This window comes from Nymphalis io, chromosome 12 (genome assembly GCF_905147045.1).
Source record: "Nymphalis io chromosome 12, ilAglIoxx1.1, whole genome shotgun sequence".
Lineage (NCBI taxonomy): Eukaryota > Metazoa > Arthropoda > Insecta > Lepidoptera > Nymphalidae > Nymphalis > Nymphalis io.
Genome location: NC_065899.1, coordinates 745,461 through 770,584, shown reverse-complemented (window position 1 = coordinate 770,584; position 25,124 = coordinate 745,461). Strand labels below are relative to the sequence as shown.

General features: G+C 39.4%; 1 protein-coding gene across 4 annotated transcripts in view; it reads right to left on the bottom strand.

Moving 5' to 3' along the window:
- Window positions 1–25,124, bottom strand: part of LOC126772153 (intermembrane lipid transfer protein VPS13A-like) — a 58,041-nt gene that overhangs the window by 19,592 nt on the left and 13,325 nt on the right. For all 4 annotated transcript variants that reach the window (XR_007669628.1, XM_050492337.1, XM_050492339.1 and 1 more), the window contains exons 8-42: window positions 24,560–24,690; window positions 24,053–24,253; window positions 23,608–23,816; window positions 23,344–23,488; window positions 22,982–23,118; window positions 22,463–22,732; window positions 21,862–22,040; window positions 19,349–19,578; window positions 18,883–19,025; window positions 11,537–11,671; window positions 10,242–10,413; window positions 9,955–10,101; window positions 9,677–9,799; window positions 9,477–9,543; window positions 8,995–9,152; window positions 8,540–8,747; window positions 8,137–8,248; window positions 7,624–7,842; window positions 7,003–7,196; window positions 6,670–6,798; window positions 6,018–6,380; window positions 5,517–5,791; window positions 5,113–5,286; window positions 4,669–4,991; window positions 4,423–4,588; window positions 4,122–4,335; window positions 3,788–3,898; window positions 3,085–3,172; window positions 2,783–2,927; window positions 2,475–2,609; window positions 2,145–2,347; window positions 1,435–1,571; window positions 763–1,005; window positions 456–619; window positions 65–247 (exon numbers count right to left, since the gene is read on the bottom strand). Coding sequence is in view for 3 of the 4 variants with exons in the window: in XM_050492337.1 (XP_050348294.1) it covers window positions 65–247; window positions 456–619; window positions 763–1,005; window positions 1,435–1,571; window positions 2,145–2,347; window positions 2,475–2,609; window positions 2,783–2,927; window positions 3,085–3,172; window positions 3,788–3,898; window positions 4,122–4,335; window positions 4,423–4,588; window positions 4,669–4,991; window positions 5,113–5,286; window positions 5,517–5,791; window positions 6,018–6,380; window positions 6,670–6,798; window positions 7,003–7,196; window positions 7,624–7,842; window positions 8,137–8,248; window positions 8,540–8,747; window positions 8,995–9,152; window positions 9,477–9,543; window positions 9,677–9,799; window positions 9,955–10,101; window positions 10,242–10,413; window positions 11,537–11,671; window positions 18,883–19,025; window positions 19,349–19,578; window positions 21,862–22,040; window positions 22,463–22,732; window positions 22,982–23,118; window positions 23,344–23,488; window positions 23,608–23,816; window positions 24,053–24,253; window positions 24,560–24,690 (6,233 nt within the window). In the remaining variant the exon portion in view is untranslated. The remainder of the gene's footprint in view (window positions 1–64; window positions 248–455; window positions 620–762; window positions 1,006–1,434; window positions 1,572–2,144; window positions 2,348–2,474; window positions 2,610–2,782; window positions 2,928–3,084; window positions 3,173–3,787; window positions 3,899–4,121; window positions 4,336–4,422; window positions 4,589–4,668; window positions 4,992–5,112; window positions 5,287–5,516; window positions 5,792–6,017; window positions 6,381–6,669; window positions 6,799–7,002; window positions 7,197–7,623; window positions 7,843–8,136; window positions 8,249–8,539; window positions 8,748–8,994; window positions 9,153–9,476; window positions 9,544–9,676; window positions 9,800–9,954; window positions 10,102–10,241; window positions 10,414–11,536; window positions 11,672–18,882; window positions 19,026–19,348; window positions 19,579–21,861; window positions 22,041–22,462; window positions 22,733–22,981; window positions 23,119–23,343; window positions 23,489–23,607; window positions 23,817–24,052; window positions 24,254–24,559; window positions 24,691–25,124) is intronic.

Below are 25,124 nucleotides of genomic sequence, written 5' to 3'. Positions count from 1 at the left end.
TATTATACATTTTAATAATCGCGAGACAAAAATACCGAGTCCCAAAACAAACATAAGCACTCACGTGCAGCAGCATCCGGTAGCTGAGGCGGCGCTCGGTGTGCGTGCACACGAGCAGGCCGGGCGCGTACGCGCGCAGGCACGTGGCGCGCGACCAGCCCGACTGGTACGCACGCACGCGCACGCGCTCGCGCTCGCACCACAGCAGCGGCTCCTCCGACACCTCGTAGCACGTGTCCAAGCGGGCCTGCGCGCACGGGACGGTACCGCGTTACATGTGTAGGCGCTGGGCTAAGCGAGGTCGCTATTCAACTTCATTACGAACACGAGCGAGATTTTACGATTTTACAATTTTGAAAATAAGAATAAGTTGTTTTTAAATAAAAAATGTATTTATGACTTTGACTGCTACCTTCGTTTAAGCTTGAATATGCTCCTAAGCAACTATGAAATACCTTAATCTGCAACGGCAAGCCGGTCTTATTGATGAGCCAGCATGGCGCGTAGAGCAGCAGCTTCAGGTTGGGTCCTTGCTGCAGCCTAGCCTGCACTATGAGCTGCTTATTACCGCCCTCCGTTTCGCATTCCGTTGTCATAATAATAGTCTTCAGCGTCATATCTTGGGAACAAAACATCGTAGATATTGTTGCGATCTAGCTAATTATTCATTTATAAGATCTAGTATTTGAATATGATAAAAATAAAAAAACCGTGCTGACGAAGCACTGATAACTCCAGTACGGGCGGCGTCGCGAGACGTACCCGGCGACAGCGTGAAGGCGCCGCTCCAGGGCAGGCCCAGGTAGCGCACGTGCAGCTGCAGCTGGTGCGCCAGGCGCGGCGTCAGCGCGTACACGTGCGCGCGCTCGCCCGCCTCCACGCGCACGCGCAGCGCGCCGCGCGACAGCTCCAGCGCGTACGGCAGGCGGTTGTGCACGCCCAGCGGCGGCACCACGCGCAGCAGCAGGTTGGGGATCGAGCGCGACACCTGCGGCGACTTGCAGCCTGGCGGGGACCGACCGTCGGCGGGTTGTTGTTTCATGTACGTAAATCATTTTTGAATTTAACAAAAAAACAGTTACATAAGTATATGTGTGTACGGTTCGTTGCCCGACGTATTATATATATATATATATATATATATATATATATATATATATATATATATATATATATATATATATTGCAACGTTTATTTTTTATTTTTCAAGTATCCACAATATTACGCTAATTTCATAATTTTAGTCAGCCTACGTCTTAGCCGATAGCACGGAGGACGCGTGTCATATCCATAATTCATTTAACTTTAGCACAGTTTAAGTACATGAACTATATACATATTCTAATATTGAGTTCAGTTTAATTTCACTCATAAAAAATCCATACAATGTGTAATTTGTGTCTTAAATAATTAAGCATATTCTCATATCACACCTTCAACGGGAACGACCTTCATGGCGAACACGCTTGGTTCAGTATCATCCATAGCGGGACACACGACGTCACGCGAGCTGCCCAAATCGTTGACCAGCTCCATCCACCATATGCCCTGGGCAGGCGCCTGGTAGCTTCTAAAATATTTAAATTATATATATTTTTTAAGAAAATAATATTCCTAGCTATTTCACGAGGTGGGATGCTTACCTAGAAAAAATAAATAAAAGCTAAAGATATATAAGTGTATCAGACTAACGAGGAAAATTAAAAAATATTAATAATTAATATTAGGTCGTTGTCAGTGCGATACATTTGTCTAAAAGGGCATTTCTACTAAAGCACTCAGTTAAAAAAATCGAGATACTCGCTTATGTTCGTCCTAATTATACTTCTAGCAGGTATGAATAGGAACACACAATTTTTTTTTGTTGTGACGATTAAATGTCATGTTATGGTCTTCTTAGGAGTTTTCATCGAGCATATTATTTACAATTACTCGTATATACTTAAAAAAATGACTTATTAAGTGGGTCCATTGAATGATTTAAGGCAGTGCCGTGCTTGGCTAATAATTTACAAAATGCCTTTATTGTCGCACCGCTTCGGCATAAAAACCCATAGAATGTCACCACGAAATTTCAAATGTCTACGTATAATAGTTTAAGCTACGAGTCGACAGTCAGTCAGTCGGGTCACTGAGCACTGACTCGAAGTTGGCCGGCACGAGGAAGAGCCGGCAGTGGTAGGCGACGTAGAGCGGCACGTTGTAGGAGTCGTGCGGCGCCAGCACGGCGAGGCGCAGCAGGCCGCGGAACGGGTTGCGCAGCGCGCCCTCCGCCCGCGCGCCCACCGCCTGCAGCTCCGAGCGCCGGTACAGCAGCTCCAGCGCGTACGACGTCTCGTTGCGCACCTGCGGAGCGGACTGGTCTCATACCCGGCATGGCGATTCAAGTACAGTATACTCGTAACGGCGTTCTCGATTTTTATTCAATTGTCTCCATTATTTTTTTATATTAAGCACATTATTTGATTCCTACCTGTAAAGGTGATCGGACGACGATTTTCTTGTTGTTGTATTTGGTAGTTCGCTCTATCACGATGTAATAGCGGGTCCCGTTCTTGCTCGGATGTAAAACGTGAAGCTTCGATACGGAGCGTTGTGGACATACAATCTGCGAATTGAAACGCATTATGTTAAAATAATGTTATTTTAACTATTATTTATAATTATAAAAAAGAAGCTTATTTAAAGGAGTAATGTTTGTAAGTCAATCTTTTTAAAATTTCCGAAACATCATATCATATAAAACAATGTCAATGTCAAATATTTATATGTTTCACTCACGTTGAGCTGTTCGAAGTCGTGCAAACGTATGGAGAGCGTTTGGTCAGTGATTCGACGTAGGAGGACATCTGCGCCTGGTGGAGCACCCGGAGACTGGCGCTCCGCACCGGACAGCGAACACGTGGCAGGGAATCCACCCTCGAAGCTAAAACAATCAGTGAAATTTCAAAACGCTTCCAGTAATTTATTCCATCCTTCATCTTCCAGGATCTTAGAATCTGCAGAAGGCCAACGGGAACAGATAAACACTACTATATATAAATATTTAGCAGTAGTGCAGATATTTAAGCAAAGATACTCACCAGTCCCACTCGTCACTGATATCAGTCATCTCTTGTTTGGTTTCCTTTTCCACCTCATCGAGCAAATCCGCTCCAGATGTGTCACAACCTAATGGAAAAAATTAAACAATTTAACAAATTATAGTTTTTATTAGTATTACTATATGACTTAAATACACTTATAAGGACAATTATAAAGAGTTATGTTACTTGAAAATTCTAATCGTATAAACAAACTTAACAGTGGGTTCTTACATAATTTTATAAAGCAAAGTAGTGTTACATATTTTATTCCGTGTTTTATTTTGTACCAAGCCTAAGCAGTAACAAACAGTAAACAGAAATAGGATAGTAACATTAAAGTGTATGTAAACGTAATCCATATCATGTATATATAAGACAATCTCAAGGACCGGATTGACCTGAACTGAGCATGGATATTATATTGCACAAATGTTTACGCAAACATAGGCCCCCTGTAATCAATCTCTCAGTCGTATAGTATTATGAGAGTGATAAGCCTTGAAACTGATGAATTCATAATCGTACCAAGACATTGAAATGTGAATGCTATTGAGATTTAATCGGAAACCTTAGTAACTTTTATTGGGCTGACACGTAAAACCCGAACACTTCAGCGTTATATGCAACTTAGATACATGATAAGGATGAATGAAGGAGCATATGCACGTCTGTACATAATACGCGCTGTGGTGGTAGTGACCTGGCGTGCTAGCTCTGCTGGAGTGGTCGTAGTCGGCGACGGCGAGCACGCGATCGTTGCCGGCGAGGTCCGTCTCGGCTCGCGTGCGTAGCACCACCGACGAGCCCGGCCCTGAACACATATAACGGACTCTAATTGGACGTTCAGCTTCTACGGGGTCCATTTATTGAATTGGTATAGCAGGCAAAACTTTTGATGTCCTACTAGCAAATTCTTTCATTATACTTGTTGGTTTGCTGAAGCTACGTTTTCTCTTTTGTGTGAAGTATTTTGTATTCCTGTAACACTATCAGTGCCCACTTATTTTACACTCATTTTCTATAATTTTACTAACCTATATCATTTACCAGTTGTAAGCCACTATCAGCAGCCACAATAGCTGTTACTGCAGCTGTACGATCTGTTATAGCGGTTGACAGCGCTTGCAATGCCCTCACTGCTGCTGGCGTTACTGTAAAATTTAATGGTGATCTTGCTTCAAGCGTGATGTAGGTACAGAAACGTCTCTCTTCTAGAGATGATTCCGCACTATCTTCACGTTCCGGTTCCTTTAAATAAATAAGATAAACAATATGATTTTGTAACTTTTCTATTTCAAGAATTTTAGTTTTTCAATTTTCTTGTAATATATTTACCTGTACCGTAACACTCTTATTTTCTACTTTCTTCTTTTCTTCACCATCTATATACGACACGGCTTTCTCTTCTACTTCTTCCTCTCTGTCACTAACTTCTACCTCGCTCTGTTCTGGTGCTGATGAATCCTCATCAGTGCTCATCCCATCCATACTAGTATCGCTGCTAAATATAGAATGATATTGTTGGTAAATACGTCAATTATTTACAATTTCAATTGTGTTGATGATGAATTAAATACCTACTCCGTAAATAAATCTCCACCTCCTATAGACAATTTGTCAAGCATGCCATTTTCATTATCTGAATCAGATTCTTCGACGTCTAATGCCTTTAAGAAGGATATATTGGAAGTATTGGTATCAACATTATAGCTCCTGTTTTGTTTTACATTGGGATTCCTTATGAAAACCATTTCGCTATCCGTGTCGGCCTCATCGGCAGATGTTTCTGATTCAAATCCTTTCTTTTTCTTTGGTTTTCTAGGCGGTTCCGCGGATACGTTATCGGACATCGTCTCTTCTGTGTTTTTCGTGGATAATTGTGAAGACATGGGATATGATTTGGCCTAAAATAATTTAAATTATTCAGAAAATTTATTATTCATATTCTTACTAAGGAAATATATTCATAATACATTTTTTGTATTAGCGAATACACAGCTAATACTAGCGAATTACACGGCTTACCTGGAACAATGTAGCACTGATCTCCCAGGAACGCTGCACATTGTCCTGCAGTACAGGTTCCAGCAACGGTTCCCAGACGTCCAGCCGCTCGTTGTAGCAATGCGCCTGCGCTGACAGCCAACCGCAGCCATGCAGCTGCCGCGACCAGTCGTGCAATGACAGCTCGCTTGAGAGCTAAACAAAGATTATGAACTATGACGGTTTAAGGGCAATTCTGATATCGTGCGATGTTATTTATAAATTCGTTAATTATATTCCACATAAATTATTAGTATTAAAGCCTAAGTCTAAGTTGAAAATGATATTACACTTAATACTTCTGGCTTAGCCTTCGACACTATTAAATGGTATTCACCCTGGGCAAAAATGCAAAATCTAGGTATAACGAGACATAAAAATATTACCTTCACCAACAAAACTGGTACCCTGACGGTGTGCTCAATTTCAAAAGTCACACGAACAATAGGCACTGCGACCACGAAAGTCTCTGCTGGTCTCACACTGGGATACTTAGGTTGGATGTAGCTATCCTCAGAGTGAAAGCCAACATACGGTGTCAGCTTCTTCGGAGACCAGAGATCCTCATCAGTTTTCTCGGCTCTGGGGTTGTACGTTGCAAAATTAAAAGCATCCTTCTCATCTGGTATTGTTAATTCTGCTGTAATTTCTTCTACGATATCTGTAAATAGATATATAATCTTATGTTTTCTACTTTATGTTACTAATTACATAATTTATTTAATAAAGTCTTTGTGTCCCAACCCCAAATGAAAATTTAAAAAAATATGTAAGCTAGGGCTAATGCCATATATATTACTGTTGTAGAAATATCAAAAGTCTCCTTATTTCTGATAAATATGGTATTCATAATAAATACAATACTAGAAAATCCGCAATTCACTTACCTACAACTGTATGGACAGTGGTCGCAGCGACATGTACATCTACTTCTGATACAGACAAGCGAACTACTACGCCTTCTTCCACGTTTTTGAAACTCTTAGAAAATTCTAAATCACACGGTTTCAAAACTAACTGGGGTGGTAGATTCTTTAATTTCGATTGCAATTTGGACATAACTTGGAGACCAGCTAGAGATACAACGAGGCTCTCAGTATTAGAATGATAAGAGTAGTCAATTAGGAGTTCCGTTCTTAGGAGCAGGGCATGACCCTCGGTTTTCGTGAGATCTGTGAAGAACATCACTTCTGGCTGGCGACATTGGACCGATATCGATAAACTTGGCAAATCTTCTGATATCGATGTTGCTGAAATATTAAAATATATAATATAATTTAATAAGCAATTACAAAAATGTTTCTTAGTAATCGGGTTCGGATTTAATATGACAATAATAGTTATAAGCGAAATAAGTATTGTGTGTTAAATTTGTGTCATTATAATTTAAAGAAAACACAAAAAATATGTTTTCTACGAGCACTTTGAGCGTTGGAATTTTTCGTTAATCCGGAAAAAATTCAGCAAGATTGGGCAAAAAAACCAGAACGAACATGAAAAGTGACTTTTTTACTCCCATCCAATTAAAATTACACTTACCGGCGGAATAGTAGCCGCTAGTAGAATCACTGGAACTCGGAAATCGGGCTGGTCTGTTTTTATTACCTCGCGTCGGCGCGTCACCCACGTAGCCATGATTGATCACTCCGCCCTCCATCGTTTTATCCCCTAGGCGATAAATAACAAATATCGTGACAACATATAGAGGGTATTTCATAGGGTATAGTCAGCAAGCGGCTACTATATTTATTTAAACACTTACAAATAAAATAAACTACCGGTCAACTGATACACTAAAACTGTTACTATTCGAAAAAGAATTATTAGGTTAAATCGAAAATCGTCGTTTCCACAATATTCACGTTCACTCACCCGGCATGGCGTCGAGCACGCTCCTCGCGAGGCGGAGCAGGAAAGGCAGCGCGAGGTTGAGCCTCGTGCGCTCCACGCGCGCGTCCAGCGTGGCGGCGCGGGCCGAGCGCCGCAGCGCCGCCTCCAGCAGCGCCGGCCGCTCCACCGAGAAGCCGCCGCCCCGCCGACTGCCGCCCCCTTGAGACTCGAAGATCCTAATACGATTAGCAGGTTAACGAGGATTCACGTGGTACGACCGCTTGAATTCGACTCTCCTAAATTAGATCTATCGATTCCCAGCTTTTATTTTTACATTACATTATTTCCACTTAACTAATGTCCCACTGAATTCCAATGTTATAAGACGTTTAAAGATCGAGCCACATTTCCTAATCCCGTAATGATATATTTTCCTGACCAGAGTTTTATGTTGAACAAAATCAGAAGCTTTGGATAAGACACAAAATCCCTTGTGACTCGTCCCAAGATACTTCATAAATATTCATTATGAGGTCAATTCAATGAAATTACAACAAAAACAGAACATTTTTAACAAATAATCATAACAAAATATATAAGATCATAAGGTAAATAATAAATGGAACACCTAATTTCATACACTTAATTAACAATAACCCCTACCTCCTAATGACGACCGTGGGATCGGGTCGTATATCCTCAATCAACAGACTCTGTAAGCTGGCCTTCACTTCGATGCTGCTATCTGAGTAATAATCAAAGTGCACGTTGGCTTCACCAGCTGTGATTTTCGCTAGACCGTGGTTCAGATCTCGTACCGGTGAACTGAGAACTTCATCCATATCTGAGAATAGTTTTAATTCCACTCCTTCCAAGGTGTACCTAAAAACATTTAATGAACAGTTGGTCAAGACTGAAAACTTTTCCTTTTGTAAGTATGCCTTCTATACTTTTGAGGATGAACTTTGGAGCGTGTTCCACACGCTGCTCTAATTCACATGTCAGAAATTCATCCAATACGTGCAGATTTCCTCTCAATCTTTTCCTTCACCGCCGAGGAAGACATGAATTATAAAAAATGGTGGTTTAGAATCTGAATCAGTTTCAAGTTTCAAAACTGTACATATACAGCGTGTACTGTACAAGCTTTACAAATTTTATTTAATTATATTTTACCTAAACACAGATTCCTTCCTCACGGGATCTCCTTGAGCGAAAAACGCTTGCAACTTCTTAACTGTCACTTCAGAAGCTGGCTGTTCTACCGGAGAAGTTGGGACAATACATCCTGTAATCAAAACTTTTTTTATTTAACGCCGTTAACGCCAAAATAAGAATATTTGTTTTTATTGCTATATTGTCTTGTAAAAAACTGAGTGTTATCGGTAATAATTTCGCTGATATATAGTAAAATAAAATATAGCTGTTATTTTATATTGAACCAAAATAAAACTGCAAAACAAAGTATTATTTAAATCGAATCCTGTATAATATTTAATAATCATAAATAAAAAATTCTAAATCCAAGTCTGAAACGATTACGTCAATGCGAAAGTGTATCGTAAAATATATCTCTCACCAATATAGTGCCCCTCACTGAGGTTATCGCTCCACACAGCCAGCACCGTAGCCAGGTCCTTCTGACCCAGGTTGATAGTCACCACGTCCATCACCACATCTGCTTCGCATAACAGCAAATCTCTATAGGCGCTGCTATTAGCAACCAGTGTGTATCCGACAGCGCGTTTTAAATCGCATCGCACCGAGATTGGCTCTAAGATCGGTTCCTGTAAATTAAATATTAAAGAACAATAAGTGACTTCTGTAAGAACTTAGTTCACAGAAAAATGTACAGCCGACTTACAGTGATATTATATTTTGATGAGTGTACTCTTGAAATGTTATAATTATTATGGTGAATATCGCATATCACATTCTTATATTTCATGACGGTTTCCTGCTTTGAGTTACAGTTTTTCTATCAAGATTCCGATTATATCGATATCGATTGTAAGCATAAATATTATTTGTCACCTGAACTTCGAGTGTACCAGCCAAGGTCATCACAGCACGCGACAGGGTGATGTTAACGAGCTTAACCAGCACGTTATCAATCACTGGGCTGGACATCGGGGCGCTGGACTCGATGCTGGCGTTTATCGTTTTGAAGAAATTCTCTATCAGCAAATCACCTGTAATTCATTTTCTTTTATATCATATCGGTCGGTGGACTGGCAGATATGACATCGGCACTGTAAGAAATATTAACCTTATATCCTCAATGCACCACAAACCTTAGGAACTGAGTCGTATGTAGTAGCACCGGCTCACTCACCATTCAAACCGAAAAGCAATAATATTATAAGTGTAACTTTTTGCCGATAGAATATATGATGAGTGGGCGGCACCTAACCTGGCTTGTACAAAATCGTACATCAAGTAAATTCATCTATATAAATTACTTTTAAACTATTTTTAAAGACTAAATCCGAATGCTACAGTCGATTTTGACTTACCCGTGTTGAGAACTAACAAATTCGGCGACGAAGGCTTCTGAGGTAGCAGCAAAACTGGACCATGGATCTGAGAAGTCGATAATATTACAGTCGACAAGAGAGACCGATACAATTTATAAGACATTAAAAAGTTTCAATGTGTAAAATGGAAGATTTAATTAGTGTCAAGTATTAAATTAAGAGTAAAAGACGGGCGGTACCTCGATGGCGAGCGTGACGCGCAGCGGCGCGGCGCGCAGGGCGCCGGCGCGCCGAGCCGCCTCGCGCTCGGCCGCCGCCGCGCCCGCCGCCGCCGCGCTCGGCACCAGCGCCTCCAGGAATTGCTGCAGGGGACGGACCGCCACGTCAGCACACACACATATATTACCACGAATGTCGTTGTCCTTGTGATAAACCCCCCGCCGAAATCGTCCCTTTGATCCTAGTCGTGATTACGATCGACCGTAAATACTTGTAGCTATCCCTTGTGAGATGTCACCTGCAGGTGGTAGAGCAGCGAGCAGAAGAGCACGACGTGCAGACGGCCGGCCTGCACGCGCAGCTCGGCGTCTGCGCGCGCCCGCGTGCCGCTCGCCGAGCGCACGTACTTGATCTCCAGCACCTTGTCCTCGTCGGGCCATACCAGCTGACGAAAATGCACTTTTATCAATTTTTTGCAAAAATATTTTTAATAAAGAAGTTATAGATTCATTATAATATATTAAAGCTACATACAAAACATTACAAGGCTCGGAAAAAAAAATAATTATCTTTTTTTAATTGAACCTTGGGGTAAAGAGTGGCCTCCGCCAAGTCGTCGACATGCAAGGAGCCAAGATAGAGCTTGAAGATGAGTCTGTCGTTCGCTCGGAAAACGCAGTCACTCTCCAGCGCAGTCACACGAACTTCCACCAAGGGATTTTCAGCCTGGACCAAACGCGCCGTGACTGAAGACAACCTGAAAACAAAATCTCATATGTATAAAATAATTTTAAAAATATTTTTTAATATTTATAGTTACAAAAATCAATTGAGGTGAAATGTTACACACAATTTTGATGTTAATGTCAATACAGTATACAGGCTATTCCAACAACAAGACAAGTTAAAGTGGATATAAGTAGTTCAATGGAATGTTTTTTTTTATAGTATTGGTAGGCGGACGAGCATATGGACGACCTGATGATAAATGGTCACCAACGGCCATAGACATTGGCATTGTAAGAAATGTTAACCATCGCTTACATCGCCAATGCGACACAAACCTTGGGAACTAAGATGTTATGTCTCCCAGCAGTGGGACATTAACAGGCTGTTACTGTATATAAGTTGTGTATTTATAAGATAACATATAACATATATTTTATTGGTGGTAGGGCTTTGTGCAAGCTCGTCTGGGTAGGTACCACCCACTCATCAGATATTCTACCGCAAAACAGCAATACTTGATATTGTTGTGTTCCGGTTTGAAGGGTGAGTGAGCCAGTGTAATTACAGGCACAAGGGACATAAAATCTTAGTTCCCAAGGTTGGTGGCGCATTGGCTATAAGCGATGGTTGACATTTCTTACAATGCCAATGTTTAAGGGCGTTTGGTGTGACCACTTACCATCAGGTGGCCCATATGCTCGTCCACCTTCCTATTGTATAAAAAAGTGTACGGGCACAAGGGACATAACATCTTAGTTCCCAAGGTTGGTGTCGCATTGGCGATGTAAGCGATGATTAAAATTTCTTACAATGCCAGTGTCTATGGGCGTTGGTGATCACTTACCATCAGGTGGCCCATATGCTCGTCCACCTTCCTATTCTATAAAAAAATATATATGCTGAATTTAAATACATACGTTACTATCTTATAAGATGTTAAATAGTATATGCTTTATCTTTGTTTTAAATAAATATAATATGCCAGAGTTAAAAGAAAATTACGTGAGATACGTAAATGAATCTAAGGTTTGTTTAACTTTACTTCTTCCATTGGAATAGGATCTAGTGTACCATTTTTTACTTTTACTGAATGGAATAAATAAAAGCTGATCAAAAAGTTAAAGAAAGCTTAAAAGTTTTTTGTAACTTACCGCACCGAGTAACTGAACTTGGTCGCTCCGGGCGGCACGGGAGGGTCCGCTTCGGGCTTCATTAAATAATCCCATAACGTTTTGGTCTTCGGCAAAATCATCGTCGTTATATTAAGCGAATGACGCTTTTGTATCCTGTAAACGAATATAAAATTATGTAGTAAAGTAAGGTTTTACTACATAATATATTTATTCTAATTGTTTCATATGTACAGACATTTTTATAAAATACAAAATTAAAATAAAAAGAACAAAATACACATTACAAATTTAAAGCAAGAACACGCCGTCTAAAAGATTGTCCTGTGGTATTGTATCCAAGACGCTAGCACTATTGCCTCTCTGCACCGCTAGACTCAGCCTTTGGGCTAAATAAGAGTCAGCTCTTGGGTCACCAGAAGTATGGACCAAATTCATAGAAATATCTACATAATTAAATACATCATGATAAAAGTTTTGGCTTATATGAATTTCAATAAGAACTTTTTACAAAAAAAAAAAAAATCTAACTATGTGCCGATCCAGTGTGGAGAAAGAAACAGTATTTGTAAATCAAAACGCCGCAGGCTCGAACCAGGCACAAGTTGAAGAAATACGAATGCATCTGTCTACAATCAGCATAGTTTTATTGGTTATTTGTGTGCTACTGGGCATTGCAGCACTGTACTTTATTTATAAAAAGTACAAAAAATGCTATAAAAATTGGATATTGGATGAGATCACGCAAAACAACTTAAGACGGTCATTCACCCGCGCAAGAGACATACCCAACCAGTAGAGAAGTGACGGCATTAGAATTACGAAGAAAATGCGTGAAAACCAGGTGTTTATATATAATATTAATAAAAAGTGCGTGAGTGTTTTGTAAAGTGATCCAATAACATTTCAGAAATAAACTTTGAACTGTTAAAATGACTATTTATAAACTTTAAGGTTTTTTTTAACGAATTAGTGTATAATCTAGTAAAATAAATGTATCCTATTAATATTATTTAATCGATTAAGTATGTATAATGAAAACAAAGAGTTTCATATTGCAATGTATCAGGTCGTAGCCCCTACCATGGTAACTACTCGTAAGTGAGTTAATATACGTGGTAAGTATTTCTTTTATAAATATGTTGTTATAAGGGAATGGAAGATGATTTAGTTAAATGTTTAGATGAACTTAAATTGATAAGAAAATATTTAATTAAGAAGGGAAAGTTAAGATATCAAGGTAATGTTATAAAAAATAAGTTAGCGGAAACTGAGAAAATATTTGAGAAAAGTTCGAATATAATCCCATGTATTACTTCTAAAGAAATAAAGCCTAAGTCTCTTACATTCATTGCTTCAATAAGCGATGAAATAAAGTCATACCACTCACAAATTATCAATTTATGTTCTAAGCCTGCATGTCATATGAGTAGTAGTGACAGTGACAGCGAAACGTGTTCGAATCCTGAACTAAAAATGGAGTTCGATTTGAAAACAGCATGTAGTTTAATTCCTGTTATGAATAATAACGAAAACAGCATTAAAGGTATCATTGACTCTATAGAAATGTATTCGGATATGTTGTCATCATCGGGTCAAAAATTACTAATTACATTTGTTTTAAAAAGTAGGCTGTCACAGAGTGCTAAATTACGAATGTTACCTGAATACAGTTCTACAAAAGACTTAATTAAGGATTTAAAAACAAATTATTGGTAAAGAAAAGTCCTACCGCAATACAATCACGACTACAAACTGTATCTTAAGGATATCGCACTATAGAACAGTTTGGAACCGAGATAGAGAACTTATTTGCAGATTTAACGATAGCTCAGGCAGACGGCGATGCTGAAAAAATACGAAATTTTAAAACCTATTAATGAGCGATTCGCAATACAACGTTTTTCTGACGGTCTAAGAAATTCAAGACTAAGTACGATTATTGCAGCACGCAACTACAAACACCTAAACGAGGCGATTCAAGCTGCGAAAGATGAAGAGCTGTCAGCTGCATCTTCGTCGCGAGGTGAGGATGTCATGCATTTCTCCACTCGTGGAAGAGGTAAGTCACATTCTCATTTTAATTCCCATACTAGACCACAGATTCGCGGCCAAAGATCATATTTCCCACAAAATAACGCAGGTAAGCCAAATAATTCCAGTTATTTTAATAATCGAAGAAATTTTAATAATTATCCACGCGGCCAAACATATTATCATGGTAGACCTAAATTTCATAAATTGAATCGCGGACGAGATTCGAACGAGAATCCATCGAGTTCGATATCTCGTGGTAGTGGCAATAGAAACAGAGTATTTTATTCAGAAAAACTTGAACAAAATCAATCCGCAAACGCAGATAATAATAGTGAAATGCAGTTTTTTCGTGTTGGAACATAACATTTTGGCATTAAATGGCAAAGCCAAATATTTATCATTTTTTATTAACAATAGGAAATATTTTTGGTTAGTAGATACAGGAGCATCATTATCTGTAATAAAGAAACAGGCATTACCCAGTAACATTAAAGTAATTAGAGACGAAACTATCATAAATGGTATTGGAGGTAAAATTCAGTCCATAGGTTACACTGATGTCATCTTATTTCATCGTGATCAACAGTTTCATGTTGACTTTAATATAAGGCTACATGTTTTCAATAACTTACCTTTAAAGGCTGACGGTATTTTAGGTTTAGATTTTCTGTGTCGCTACGTATCAAGTATCAACTTTGATAACAATTCCACTACCTTAAACAAATATGGAATGGAATGTTCCTTACCATTTTATGATTCGTTGAATTATTCTAATGAAAGTTTACTTATACCTGCGCGTTGTGAATCATTTCATTACTTACTTTTGGATAATGATTCGGAAAATGACTTTGTTATCCACAGTCAGCAATTAGCTGATAACGTTTTCCTTGCAGGTTGTATCAGTAGCATACGAAATAACAGATTACTTGTTAAAATTTTAAATACCAATGAACATGATGGTACTTTGCCAATGTTTCAACCGGAAATATATTCGATTCAAGATTATGAGTTATGCGACTTTAGGTCAACTGCTAATGACTTAAATAGGGCTAAAGCTTTATTAAACATTTTAAATTTAAATCACCTCAATACAGAGGAGCGCAAATCCATTCAGGATATATGTGCAAAGTATTCAGATGTTTTCTTTTTGCCAGGCGATAAATTAAATACTACCAATATTTATCAACAATCAATAACTTTGAAACCAAATACGAGTCCGGTATATGTTAAGCAGTATAGATTACCCCATTCTTTAAAAAATGAAGTTAATAATCAAATTACAGAAATGCTTAAGAATGACATTCTAGAAGAAGCTAAGAGCGAGTGGTCAAGTCCAATTTTGTTAGTACCGAAAAAAAAGTGATAGTGATAAAAAGTGGAGACTTGTTATCGACTATCGGAAACTTAATGACTGCATTGTGGACGATAAGTTCCCTTTGCCAAATATAAATGAAATTTTAGACTCTCTCTGTGGTTTGTCTCTATTTCTCACACTTAGATTTTAATCAAAGTTACTATCAGGTAGAGTTAGATAAACGAAGTAGGGAATACACGGCTTTTACGACAAACACTGGTCAATACCAAATGAAAAGATTACCAATGGGTCTTAAGACTAGTCCTAGCGCTTTTAGCAGAGCCATGTCAGTTGCAATGTCAGGGTTAACATTTGATAAGTGTTTTGTTTATTTAGATGATTTAGTTGTATATGGAAGAAATTTGAGCGTACATAATAAAAATTTGATTGACGTTATGGAAAGGCTAAGAAAAGTTAATTTAAAATTAAATCCCAAGAAATGTAATTTTTTGAAGAAAGAAATTCTTTATTTAGGACAGTACAGTACAGTAACAGCCTGTTAATGTCCCACTGCTGGGCTAAGGCCTCCTCTCCCTTTTTGAGGAGAAGGTTTGGAGCTTATTCCACCACGCTGCTCCAATGCGGGTTGGTAGAATTCACATGTGGCAGAATTTCAATGAAATTAGACACATGAAGGTTTCCTTACGATGTTTTCTTCACCGTTAAGCACAAGATGAATTATAAACACAAATTAAGCACATGAAAATTCAGTGGTGCTTGCCCGGGTTTGAACCCACGATCATCGGTTAAGATTCACGCGTTCTTACCACTAGGCCATCTCGGCATTTTTTATTATTTTATTTAGGACATTTAGTTTCAAAAGATGGAGTTTTACCTGACCCTGCAAAAATCGAAATCCTACAAAAATATCCCATACCTACTAATACTGACGAAGTTAAAAGGTTCGTAGCGTTTTGTAATTATTATCGAAAAATTATCAAAAATTTTACCGAAATAACATATCCCTTAAATAAATTAACGAGAAAATATGAACGATTTGTTTGGACTGAAGAGTGTCAAAAAAGTTTCGAAAAATTAAAACAGTCTTTGACAAGTCCCCCAGTATTAGAATTTCCCGATTTTTCAGAAAATAATGAATTCGTCATTCAAACTGACGCTTCAGGTACAGCAATTGGCGCTGTTTTGTGTAATAAAAATATGAAACCGGTAGCTTTTGCAAGCAGACCTCTTAATAAAGCCGAAACAAACTACCCCACTATTCAAAAAGAGTTACTTGCTATAGTGTGGGCAGTAAAATACTTTAGACCATATGTATACGGTAGATCTTTTACGATTATGACAGACCATAGACCTTTATTATATCTATTCTCAATGAAAGACCCCTCAAGTAGACTTCTTAAGTTTAGGTTAGCACTAGAAGAATACGACTTTAAAATTATATATGTAAAAGGTAAGGATAATAGCGTAGCGGACGCTTTGTCTAGAATTAGCATAACATCGGACACTTTAAAACAAATGAACGAAGAAATATTGTTAGTTATGACTAGAGGCCAAAAGAGGCGTTTAGAAAATAAAATAGAGCAGGATAATACAATTAAAATTAGTAAACCTAACGAATCGTGGCCTGATCAACCACGACTAGTTGAGGTACTAAAGATACCAAATGATTCAGTGGAAATGACTTTTATAAATAATGAGGAGTTAAATAAATTGAAAAATAATGATAATTTATACGAAGAGAAAGAATGTTTTATTTATAGTCTACGTAGAAAAATATTATATATTAATCTTAACTTTAGGGCACAATTTACGCGAGCCGAATTTGTGACTAAGTTAGGAGAATTTTGTAAAACTAGAAAAATAAATGAACTATGCATAGTAAAGAATAATGAAATTGAAAATATCATAAAAGAATTGTTAAAAGAAATGAAAGAACGTAAGGACTGGAGTGGTCCACGTATCCACGTTCTAAGAGGAGTTAAAAGAATATATGATGGGGAAGAAAGAAAATACATATTACATGACTTTCATTTACTACCCACCGCAGGTCATGCAGGTGTGCGTAGAATGACAAATAATATTAAAAGAAAATTTTACTGACCAGGCTTGGATAAAGATGTTAAAACATTTGTTAGCAAGTGCGTTCAGTGTCAAAAAATGAAACATAGTAGGTATGTCAAGGCGCCCATGGACATAACTACAACGGCTTCACATGCTTTTGAAAAGATCTATCTTGACGTCGTAAGACCTTTGCAAAAGGACATTGAAGACAATTGCTACATTTTAACACTTCAATGTGAATTGACTAAGTTCGTAGAGGCCTATCCTCTAAAAAATAAGGACACGGTAAGTATAGCAAAAGCATTAGTTAATAATTTTATATTAAGGTTCGGGATACCAAACACCATAGCTACAGATCGTGGGACAGAGTTTGTATCTACTGTAATGGAACAGGTATGTAAAATTTTAAATATACAAAAATTGACTTCTACAGCTTATCAATACCAATCTATCGGTGCACTTGAAAATTCGCATAAAAATTTACATAGGTGCTTTCTTACGCATTCAGTGTGATGGTCAGAAAGACACCTGGAGTCAATGGTTATCTTTTTGGTGTTTTAGTTTTAATAATACTGTTCACACAGAAACGAAATACACACCATTCGAGCTAGTTTTTGGTAGACCTAGTGTAATACCTTGTAGAGTAAGTCAATATATTGAACCATTATATAACCCAGATAATTGTGCTTTAGATCTTAAGTTTAAGTTACAAGTAGCGCAGCAAGATGCTCGTGAAAATTTAATTTTAAGCAAACAAAATCGTAAATGTAATTACGATAAATATATAAATAATGTAACTTATACAAATAGACAACTAATTTTAATTAAAAATGAAACGGCAAATAAACTGGACATACAGTGGATTGGACCATTTGTAATTTTAGAAGATTTAGGACTAAATGTAAAAATTTTAAAATGTAATAAGCCTTATATTGTCCATAAAAATAGAACTAAACCATTTAAAACCTAAATTCAATTATTATGTACCTATTACTAAAAAAAAAAAAATTTGTATCAAAACATTTTTTTTTTTCAATTCACCCCCCGAGGTGTAGTGTAATAAGTAGTATGTAAGTCAGATGGCGTATAAATATTAAGATCGTTGCACTAATTAGTCATTAATAAATCATCTTCTGCCAAATACACTCGTTTCAATAATAAAGTCCCCTCAACCTCACACAGCTTTTGACCGGCCACGGTTGTTTTGGCCGGTACCTGTGTGAGATGGTCGGTAGGGAGCCGACGGTGGAGTGCCACCATTGTGGCGGAGGAGCCGTGGATACGGCGGAACACACGCGCGTAGAGTGCCCGGCTTGGGCGGAGCCTCACGCAGTCGTATCCACGGCCGTAGGTCGAGACCTGTGGCTTCCGGCCGTCGTCGAGAAGATGGCCGGAAGCGAAGAGATCTGGGCGGCAGTGTCCCGGTTCAGCGGATGCGTCATGTCGCAAAAGGAGGAAGCAGAGCGGGAGCGGGAGGACGACGTGGACTCGCTCCCGCAACAAAGAAGGAGACCTCTTCGACGGCGACGTGCCTTCGCAGGCCGGACGCTACCGCAGAGTTAAGGTGTGGTTGGCGGCGGAGCCAGTTTGTTGATCCGCCGCGGGGCTTCAAGCCCTGACGCCCAGCCTCCAGTGGCGGACTCGGGGGAGTCCGTCACGTAACAGGACAGAGAGGAGGGAGGCGCGCCCTAACATCCTGGCGCGCTCTCGAGATAGGTCGCCTTATGGCGACGACCGCTGGCGGGGTTGCGGTTGTAAGTCACAACGTTCCCGTGACCCCGCCGCCTTGCGGAGAGGCGGAAATCCGGGGAGGTTTTAGTGGGTAGGACGGTGGCCCTCTGCCCCGTGAGTCCCACATACCCGTCCCGGTCCCCCCGGACCGGGCGGCAGGCGTAAATGCCTTTCCTCCTCGAAAAAAAAAAAAAAAAAAAGGGCCCTCGGGGCCGGGTCTCACTTGTGCGCCAAGTAGTGCAGGTAGTTGCGCAGCGCGGCCAGCGCGGCGGCGTGCGCGAGCAGCCCCAGCGCGCCCACGTCCGCCACCAGCGCCTGCTCCACGCTGTGGAAGTGCGAGCGGAACTCGGGGCAGTTCGCGCGGACCTGCACGCGACAGATACACATCGGGTCGGGTATTAAACGTTAGTTTCCATAATCATGCTTGTGCACTTTTGATCTGTGCTAATATTAACGAAGTACATAATTAAGTATGAAATGGGAACAAAACTAGCTTTACCTAATTCCATTAAATAAAATAAAATTGAATAAATACTATTTCTCAAAAAACCATAATGAAAATATTATTATTTTAGAAGTATATACTAAATTAAACGTAACTTTTTTAAATAGTATACTTATTAAGTTAGTAATACCTTTATTTTGTAAAAATATAAAATTACTAGCGAACAGTAAGTCACTATACTCACTTTTCTGTACAGGAGGTTGAACAGTTCCCCCGAGCTCGTCAGTAGCTCCAGGTACTGCCCGGTGCTGCTGTGGTGTTGCTTGTCCGTCAGCAGCGCTTGGCCTATCGATAGCTGGATGGCGGGCCCAAACTGCATCAGTGCGACGTCCAGGCAAACCTTGCTGACACTCAGCATGATGTACGGCTTGTCCACTAACTCGCTTGATCGATTCAAGTTGATCACTATTTCACCTTTTTTGAAACAAATATTCATGGAATAGATGAGATATTGTAATTCATTCATTTAAATATTCCCGAAGATACCGTAAGTTTATAGATTAATTATAAAATTAGCAATAAATAGTTTTCTAGCTAATCTAACTGCTTTTTCTTCTTCTGCCTAGCGTTTTCCCGGCCTATTAACGCCAGGGTGCGCTTTCCTGCATCTACTCCTCCACTTTGCCCGATCTAAAGCGTCCTCCTTAGTGAGATCGTGCTCTCTCATATCGTCCCTCACAACATCGAGCCAGCGCTTCTTGGGCCTGCCGCGGGATCTAGGGCCTTCGACAACAAAGTCCAGGCATCGATTCCCGACATAGTCTGATGGTCTGCGGCTAATGTGGCCAAATCAACGCAGACGGCTTTCCTGCAACTTATTCGCTACATCGCAAACGCCAAGGCTACCACGGATGTGCTCGTTACGAATGCGATCTAGTCGCGTAACGCCACACATCCACCGCAACATCTTTATTTCCACGACGTGAAGTTGCTGAACGTGTCTCGCGAGAGCTGGCCATGTCTCGTCGCCGTACAATAAGACTGGTCGGATGATGCACTTGTACACAAGGCCCTTTAATTTCACCGGTATCCTGCGATCACAGATTACCCCTGTGACTTCCCGCCATTTGGCCCAGGCTGCGTTTATTCGAGCTCTGATGTCGTGGTCGATTGTACCAGACTCGTGCAGTATGGACCCGAAGTATATAAACTTTTCCGTCTTAATAACGGATTCTCCGCCTATCTTTATAGGTTCGGGGTCCGTACTACCACAGGCCATATACTCGGTCTTCGCAACATTTAGCATCAGACCGCCCCTCTAGAGAGGAGCACACCCTTCCACTGGTTTACCTTTTGCTCCAATACCTGCTTGTCCTCATCTACCAGTGCAATATCGTCAACATACATCATGAGCCAGGGAGACGGCTCATGGGCTTTCGCTGTGACAACGTCAAGCACTACACTGAACAAAAAAGGACTCAAGGCCGAGCCTTGGTGGACACCAACTGTGATCGGGAAGGGGTGTGTGTCGCCAACGGCGGTCCTTACTATTGATTCCGAATTATGGTACATGTCTCGGATAATGTCAATATAGATTTGTGGCACGTTCTTCATCTTCAAAGCCCACCAGATAATTTGGCATGGGACGCAGTCAAATGCCTTCTGCAGGTCTAGAAATGCCATGTACAGCGGCTTCTTCTTTTCCCTGTGGGCCTCGGCCAATATTCTTAGGGTGAAGATGGGGTCTATGGTTCCACAGCCTGGGCTAAACCCATATTGACATTCAGAGATAGTACATTCTTGCCGGAGACTTGGTGTGGCACATAACCTTAATACCGCGGTAGCTTTCGCAGTCCTGTACACTACCTTTGCCTTTATATACTGGAGTAATGATACTCAATCTCCAAGAGTTGGGCATCTTCCGGCTAGTAAGTATTCGGTTAAAAAGGTCAGTAAGTAGGTTTACACCATGAGAACCCATCGCTTTCCACGCTTCAATCGGCAAGTCGTCAGGGCCTACGAATTTTCGGTTCTTCATTGTACGAAGACATTTTAGTAGCTCGTCAGGTGTTACCTGTACAACAAGTCCGAGATTAGGAGGCAGTTCTGGAGGAGAGACATTACCGTGTTGTGTGTTAAGCAACACGTTAAAGTAGTCGCGCCACCTCGTCTTCACCTTAACTGCGTCGCAAACCAAAGTGCCATTTGAGTCCTTGACACAAAGACATTTTGTAATGTCTTGTTTCGCTTTCTCCCGAGCTTTTGCCAAACGGAAGATAGTCTTTTGGCCCTCGTTTGTCTCAAGCGTGTCATAAAGAGGTGACAACGTCTGGTAGCGGGCTTTGGCAACTGCTCGTTTAGTGGCACATTTAACTGCTTTATATGCGGCCCGGTCTTCAAGAGATTTGGTCTCTTGCCACTTTTTAAACTGTGTCTTTTTCTCTCGAACAACCTCCTGTACTGAGCCGTTCCACCACCACGTCTCCTTATCGATGACGCGGCCTCCCTTCGAAGTGCCAAGCACCTGTTTTCCAATGGTGTTCACTGTTAACTGGATCCTAGACCATTGACTGTCGACTGATAGCTAATCTAACTGCTATATCGCATAAAACTTTTTCACAATAAAACCACGTATATAACAATATATATATTTTAAGATGACAAAAATATAGTAACGCCAATTGTTTTACGTAATATTTGCTGTTTATAAATGGCTAAATGTCATAAATATATTTGATATTTTAAGACAAAACTCACCAATAATAAATCTCATCAATGTTCCGATAGTATTACTCGGCGAAACGTTATCATCGAAACCCGGTAAATCAACAGAGCGTGCATACTCTTCGACGTCTTCATCACTCAAATCTGCTGTGGGTAACGATTCTTCAGCCGGTGATCTGGCACTATCAACATCTGCCTTGGTCTCAGCGGCTCTAAAAAATGTAATTTTAATTTTTTAACCACGAAACGAAAATTTCCACTGACCCATTTTATTTGCCAAATTTCAAGGACAAGCCAAGTGCGCGAGAAATGTTATGATGTTGGCATGTTTTAAAAAACAAAAGGGCGCACCCTGTAACCCTTAATATATACGCATAATTTGATGGAATAGTTATCTGGTACGATCAGAGAGAGATCAGGCGCAGGAACAACAGCTTTACGTCTTTAGTATTTGTTGATAAAAAACTCAATGACTCTTAACCATTTGGGAATCCGCAATGTAAACAACAAAAATATTAATGAATAAACATCAAGTACTTCATCCGAAGTACATGATATTTCAACCTACGTGCATAATTTACCGAAAATGATTTTATTTAAATAAAATAAATCAGGTTTACAAATCATCCCTTACCTATTTCTACTGAAGTATGTCGCCACAATATTTTGCCTTAATCTGATCAGCTCTTTGTATCCAGGATCCGCAGTCACTCTGTCTAACTCTAATGTTTCCATCAATTCTGGATCCTCCATTTCCTCAACGTAATCTCCAGAGTCCATGAACGAGACCGGAACGGTGTTTGGAACAGGAACAGGCAAGTTGTCGACGAAATCCAACAAATGCCCGATGATCCGTTCGGACAGGTTAAGTTTAAGACTTGAAAGTGAAATATTTAACTTATACCTGAATAAAAGAGAAACAATGTAATATTATCAAATCATAATGATATAAAAGGGTATAATGTAAGTATAATCAAAAGCATAAGGGGTCTCGATGCTCGACATAATGATGGTGAAAGGAATAGGTTTTAAATATTTATTTCCGTGACAATATCTTAAGGCGCATGTGGCATATTGACTCGTCTCTAGTCCTAATAATCGGTTTTCACAATACAACACGATTACACGACCAAATAAAAGTATATACAATAACCTGGGCAAAAGCTTGTAATCCTTCTTGATGCTGGTCGAAAACACAAGCTGCGCGCGCAGCCGCGGTATCAAGTGTAGCTCCGAGTCTCCGTGCTTACGAGCCTCGCGCCACGGATCGCTCCATTCGCAGAACAACACCTGCAGGATCATACATTATATTGCCCTACCAGACGCTAGTGCTGCTGAGGTATTTACTAACTAAATTATATTATCATACTAAAATATTACATTCCAGAATAATTTATTGAATGTTATTTTAAAATGTAGCAGAACTAAGCTTCCGTGTTGATAAAAATATAAAAAAAAAAACAATATTAAAAATGTACAATGACTATCCATTAAAAAAAAAAGCTATTACCATACCTGAACAGAACATTCAGCATGGAAACGGTCATAGAGTCGTTCTTCTAGCTCCATGCAAGTCGCGTCTTCTAACGTTAGATTCGAAGGTTGGAGATCTGACTTTATCACTATACGGTTTATGTCCAGAACCATCACGCGCCCCGGCCTGGATTTTAAAATAAAATGTAAAAAAAAAACAAAGTTGAAACGAATGCCATTAGGTTTTTGAAATACGTACTTTCTTTAAAACATATAAGTATTTATATTAAGTAAACGATAACATACTTGTGCACACAGCCATGTTCTGGAATGATAATCGCAGGTCCTTTGAAGTCCACATTCAAATGAAACACCTTCCTACGACTAATAGCGTGAGCTAAAACAGACTTGCTCATCGCTCCCATTTGCTCAACGGCTAGTGACACTTCCTCGGCCAATGCTTCAGGCGTCATTGAATGTGTTTGGAAGAAATTTATCAATTCTGTAAACGCGTGCTGTGAAAGAAGTTTTATTATTAAAAGAGTTACTTTTCTCGAAGAGGATTTATACATATTGACTAAGCAAGCTTTAATTTACCAAAAACATGTACATACACGAATCTCTCGAAACCGTAACTTAGTATAATTAATGTTAGTTTAGTGAAAGAATTTAAAAATGAAAAGAATTTAAAAAAAATTAAAAAAGAAAGAATTCACTATCTAAATAACCCAAATCATAATTGGTTTTTTACCTCAACATAAACCAGTTCCACGGGCTCAACGTGACACGTGATACCAAGGTCTGCATGACTGTTCACTGGATTCTTCTCTACATCCAGAGCGAGCACGGTGTTGCTGCCCACTGAGGAGCCTTGAGCTGCTATCAGCAAGGGTACCAACTCACCATCGGAGGACATGCCCTCGATAACTATACTCTCTGTTCTTGCCGACACCTGGTAAAATGTAAAAAAAAATTGATAAAAAAGGGTTTTTAAGTATTTTTGAATTTAGTATATTTTTTAAATACACGACGAAAAAAAAATTGATACAAAAAAAATTAAATACGTGTTACATCTGAATACGATAAATACAGTCAGCAAAAGATTATGAACCTTTATAAAAATAATTATTATTTATAATTCAGCCAGTGTAATTACAAGCATAGGACATTACGTCTTAGTTCCCAAGATAAAGAAATAGTCTGTGTTTCTTACAGCGTCAATGTTACGTAATTGTTTACAAATCTTTGTGGTGTTCACCTTATAAGCCTTAGCTGATGGCCTCGTCTCCAAGGACGCGAGGAATTGCGTTAGATTTACCACCAACACTTCCTTGCTCCTGTTCATCAACGTCAAGGTACAGTTTGCCAATGTTAGATTAATTTTATGTTCTGAAATAAAAATTTAAAACATTTAGGAAAATATATAAAACTTTTACTAATTTTTACTATTGATCACTCAAACATAAATTAAAAGTATGTTCTTGAAAGCAATTTTCAATAAAAAAAAGTAAAGGCGCCACCGGTTTGGAATTAAGATTACAGAGAAGAAATAACTCCACTAACGTATTTACTCATGAAATACAATTTCAAATTTCTTTATTGAATATAGAATCATTACAGCTACTTCTTGATCAAATTAAAATCTACCACCGGTTCAGAAAAGAAATTACACAGAACTAAGAAGAACCGTAAGAAACTCAGCGGGTTTATTTTTTGGTCCGGCCGAAACAGCCTGTTAATGTCCCATTGCTGGGCTAAGGCCTCCTCTCCCTTTTTGAGGAGAAGGTTTTCACCACGCTGTTCCAATGCGGGTTGATGGAATA